Below are 5,000 nucleotides of genomic sequence, written 5' to 3'. Positions count from 1 at the left end.
GGCAGTCTGTATCATTTCTCTATCTATTGCCTTCCCATCTGCTTGAATTATTGCCTCCATTATAACCCTTCGCAGGTCTCCTCCAACATAGCCAGGAGTTCTTTCTGCCAGGATGTGTAGATCACTGTCTGTCAAGTTACTTGGCACTCTGTAGTAAATGTAAAATAATTTTTAATTTATTTACTAGCATTAGACAGGGCAAGAAAGAAAAGAAAAGAAAAGAAAAAACAAATACCCACAATTTTCTATATACACATAAAATATACAAAAGTAAATATTTATGGAAGAATGAATGTGCACATGTAGATTAGAAAGATTTTTGCACATGCACATCATGTGCACCATACCTGTAGAGCATTTTTTCAAAAATATCTTGCCTGTCCACTTCAGTTGGGGCCTGAAGGCACACATCCTGTGACAGTCTACCTGGTCTTCTTAATGCAGCATCTAGGCTCTTGGGATCTGATGCTGTTGCAACTACAAGCACTCCTGTAGCAAAACAGTTCCAGTCAATATTTACTACCTTAAAATTGTCTCCCATACATTTTCTTGTACGGAGAGTGAAAAAGGTCATTCATATATATCTTCCAAAATACAATATTTCTCCTTTGCTGCCTGTACTTCATAATAATGTCATATCTGAGGACATCATTTCTATAAGATTGCCATCACACAATAAAGGTTCATTCATTGTCACATACACCTCTAAAACAATGACTTACAACTATAGTATTCTATACAATAAAACCTTATATTCTTCACCTCTAGAGGAATTTCCAGTAACACCATCCATCAAGTGTAGAAGAGCAGTGACTATGCCTGTTGAACCTTTTCGGTCTCTGCTGCTACACAATACGTCTATATCATCAATGAAGAGTATGCACGGGGCCCTAGGGAAAATTAATAAAGCTGAACTTCATATACAAAATGGAAAATTGAGTGTAATGTTTCTATGACAAAAAACAATAACAAACATGTAGCAAGTCTCCACTTACCTATCAACAGCTTTATCAAACAGCTTCTTTAAGTTTTGCTCTGTTTCTCCAATGAACTTGCTCTTTACATCCTCTATCTGCATACTAAGAAATTTGGTGCTGTATTTACTTTTCAATGCTTCTCCTATCAAACTCTTCCCACATCCTGATGGTCCACTAATTAATATTCCATCTGTTTTCTTCATTTTTGACCCACTATTAGACATGAATAACTGTATTTCTTCTTGCAAATCATGTAGTATTGTTTTATAACCTCCTATGAGATCAAAGCATATTCTTGTGTCCACTACATTATCTCCAGAAGTCTTCTGGTTTTCTACATAAATACAAGTCTGCCATATACATTGAAAAGGAACTTTTGCAACATCAACACCATCAATTGCAAAAATTTTCAAAGCCTTCACTTGTAGAACAATGTCTTGACTCAAGTAACTGATGATAACAATCATTCCAATTCTCAATACTAAACATTGATTTACAAGCTGTTCTTTTAAATATGCTAAAAATGCAGCTGATTCACTTAATTCTGTAGTATTCAGAAGGCACAGTTTCACTTCTTCTGCAAATAATCTTGAACACTGTGAGGTTACAACCACATCTTCTCCCTCACACAATAATTTGGAAGTTTCTGAAAATAGATCAGGTAGAAGTGATACAACTTACATGATATGGAAGTGTATTAGTTTCCCACTAGACCTGACAACTTTCAAATATGACATTATGGCATTACTGACACTAGGACTGTCTTGTACAGAGAAATATTGTATTCAACAATTATATCTCTCAATGTTATATAAAAAAAAAAAAAAGGAAAAACTCACCATCTTTAATAATTGCCACATTTTCTTTGATTTTGCTGTCAATTATAAGATGTGCTGGTAAAACTTCCCCTTTGGTTGTAAGTGTTACAAACTGGTGATTAAGAAATCCTTTCTGTTCAGCCAGACCTTTTAACATGCAAACAGTAAGTGAATGAACTCTGCTGATTCCTTCTAGGGTCTTATCTGTAAACAGAGAGAGAGCAATCCTAAGTATCAAGTTATAATACATAACTGCATATACTTAGCCTGGAATTCATATCCTTTTTGATAAGAGTCATGGGAAAACAGTGCCATTCATGAAACACTGTATCACTCCTTTGTATTACAACATATTTCTTTGGTATTACATAAATTGGCATATGAAGCTATAATAACAAATATAAACAATTTGAAATATCAAAATAAAAGCAATATTCTAAATAGCTTTTTCAAGTAATGCGATTAAGTCATGCTGCATTAGCAGTATGAGATTACTAACACAAAATCAGTTTTAAGGTCATGGAATAAGATGATTTTAATAGACAGACTTAACTAATTCCAGTACAGATCTCTACATGAAACTGTCATTCTGGAAAAGGTAACTGAAACTGAAACACCTCATATACTTAAAAATTACCTTGAAGCATTTCCTTTGGAATCAAAACAACATTGCCTGTGATCTCTGACTGTACGGTCGTATTTAAAGACTCATTTCTGCCATCCTTCCGCTTCTTTGCATTCTTCTTCTGGCTCTTCTTATCCCCCTTCTCCGTTGTCTTAGTTTTAGCACTCATGCTTCTAATGTCTTCTTACTAAATATGATGACGGATGAGGTTTTTGAACTAAACTCTTACACCATCTGTTGATTAATGGTAAAATCAAGATCTTTAAAAAAATTATTACATACATGTACACAAACAAAGATAGGATTAGATAAGTATTTATGTGTATGTATGAATGTTATGTATTTGTGTATGTATGCATGCATGTATGTATGTATGAATGTTATGTATTTGTGTATGTATGTATGTATATGTGTGTGTGTGTGTGTGTGTGTGTGTATTTAAGTATGTATGAGTTATATATAAGTATGTATGTATGCACATATACGTACATGCATACATAAATATATATATATATATATATATATATATATATATATATATAATATATATATATATACACATACATAGATATATATATATATAAATATATATATATATATATATATATATATATATATATATATATAAATATTAATAAAGAGACAGAGAAATGTATATAAATACCATATATATATATATATATATATATATATATATATATATATATATATATATATATATATATATAAATATTAATAAAGAGACAAAGAGATGTATATAAATACCATATATATATATATATATATATATATATATATATATATGTATAAATGTATAAATATGTGTACATGCATATGTTTATCTATCTATCTATCTATCTATATATATATCTAATATATATATATATATTCATATACATACATATATCTTTAACTTTTAATCAATCATCAATCAATACAGATAGATTACAATACATACAAACATACATAGACATAGACAAAGACAAACAGACTGAGATATAGAAAGATATACATAAACATAAACAGATAGATAGATAGATAGATAGATAGATAGATATGTATGTGTATGTGTATACGTATATCTATATATTATGTTATAAAGAGTACCATTCCAATATTTATAAGGCTTTACTGAAAATGGTAACTTTTCCCAACATAAGATAATGACACCAATATAATTATTAGTTGATCATCTTGCATGTCTTAAAACAACAATGTATAAATCCTGACCCAATCTAGCCAACAAACCGCACGCAGTTCGTGACCTACACTTCGGAGATCGTGACCTGACCTGACCTTCAATAAAACTTATTTTTGATCCATTTAATTGTTATTTCGAATATTGCTCAAACTACATTTTTCAGTCTGAGGATATGTGCTACAGCAAAATTGTAATACTTTTTTGTGTTTTAATTACAATGCCAGTTGATAATATTTAGAAAAACAGGAATAACATAGATACTTACATGTTTATAATAGCTCCGCCACACTGAAAACGATGTAAAATAAATACGTGTTGTGATATACTAATACTACAAAAAATAAACACAAAATATTAAAAACAGTGGATAATTTTTCCAGTAATTTTCTTTGTTTGTATATTTACTTTTTACACATCACATAATGATATAAAAATAAATATAGTTCATGACAACTGTAGGACAAATCTTTATAATGTAATACGGAAATAAATAAAATGTCTATCATACACGTGATATAAAAAAGTTTTATAGAAAAATAATATGTAAATTAAGGCATGTTAGAGTATCAAAATATTCAGAAATCAAACAGAATAGATGACATCGCAAGGTAAAAGACATAAATTTTTAGGTTTGTAACCCCTTTCTGCAGACTATAAACTTTGTAGGAATAACTTTCGGGTTTACTGTCTTTATGTCAAAACAAATAATGTAGTGATAATGATAAGAATGATATGAATGATAATGATAGTAATAATCATGATAGTAACAGTATTTACAATACCAATAACAAATAACACCAACAATAACAATGAAAATAACAATAATAACAGTTGTGATCATATTGATATTAACAATAATGATAATGATATCAGTGATGATGATAATGATGATAATAATGATAATTATAATACTAACATACTAAAGTAATAATAATAATATTATTATTATTATTATTATTATTATTATTATTATTATTATTATTATTATTATTATTATTATTATCATTATTATTGTTATCATCATTATTATTATTATTATTATTATTATTATTATTATTATTATTATTATTATTATTATTAATATTATTATTATCATCATTATTATTATTTTGATTATTATTATTACTATTATTATCATTATTATCACTGTCATTATTATTATCAATATTATTACTATTATTATTATTATCACTGTCATTATTATCATCATTATTATTACTAATATTATTATTATTATTATCTTATCATTGTTATAAAATAAAATAATGATAGCAATGATAATAATAATAATGGTAATAATAATAATAATAATAATAATAATAATAATAATAATAATAATAATTATAATGATTGTGATAATAATAATAATAAATATGATG

General features: G+C 27.7%; 1 protein-coding gene across 2 annotated transcripts in view; it reads right to left on the bottom strand.

Moving 5' to 3' along the window:
- The window catches only part of LOC125033427 (putative cell division cycle ATPase), a 5,932-nt gene extending 1,934 nt beyond the window's left edge, over positions 1–3,998 (bottom strand). The window contains exons 1-7 of one of the 2 annotated variants that reach the window (XM_047624917.1): positions 3,887–3,998; positions 2,433–2,654; positions 1,817–1,999; positions 996–1,623; positions 763–890; positions 348–489; positions 1–148 (exon numbers count right to left, since the gene is read on the bottom strand). The exon at positions 1–148 is cut by the window's left edge and continues 54 nt beyond it. In XM_047624917.1, coding sequence (XP_047480873.1) covers positions 1–148; positions 348–489; positions 763–890; positions 996–1,623; positions 1,817–1,999; positions 2,433–2,589 — 1,386 coding nt within the window. In that variant the 5' untranslated portion in view covers positions 2,590–2,654; positions 3,887–3,998. Of the gene's footprint in view, positions 149–347; positions 490–762; positions 891–995; positions 1,624–1,816; positions 2,000–2,432; positions 2,661–3,886 lie in introns of those variants that run through there. The other variant, XM_047624916.1, reaches the window with a different exon arrangement.
- Between the last annotated feature and the right edge of the window lie 1,002 nt (positions 3,999–5,000).

Source organism: Penaeus chinensis, chromosome 16 (assembly GCF_019202785.1).
Source record: "Penaeus chinensis breed Huanghai No. 1 chromosome 16, ASM1920278v2, whole genome shotgun sequence".
In the NCBI taxonomy this organism is placed as follows: Eukaryota; Metazoa; Arthropoda; class Malacostraca; order Decapoda; family Penaeidae; genus Penaeus; species Penaeus chinensis.
This window is presented reverse-complemented; position numbering and strand designations above follow the sequence as displayed.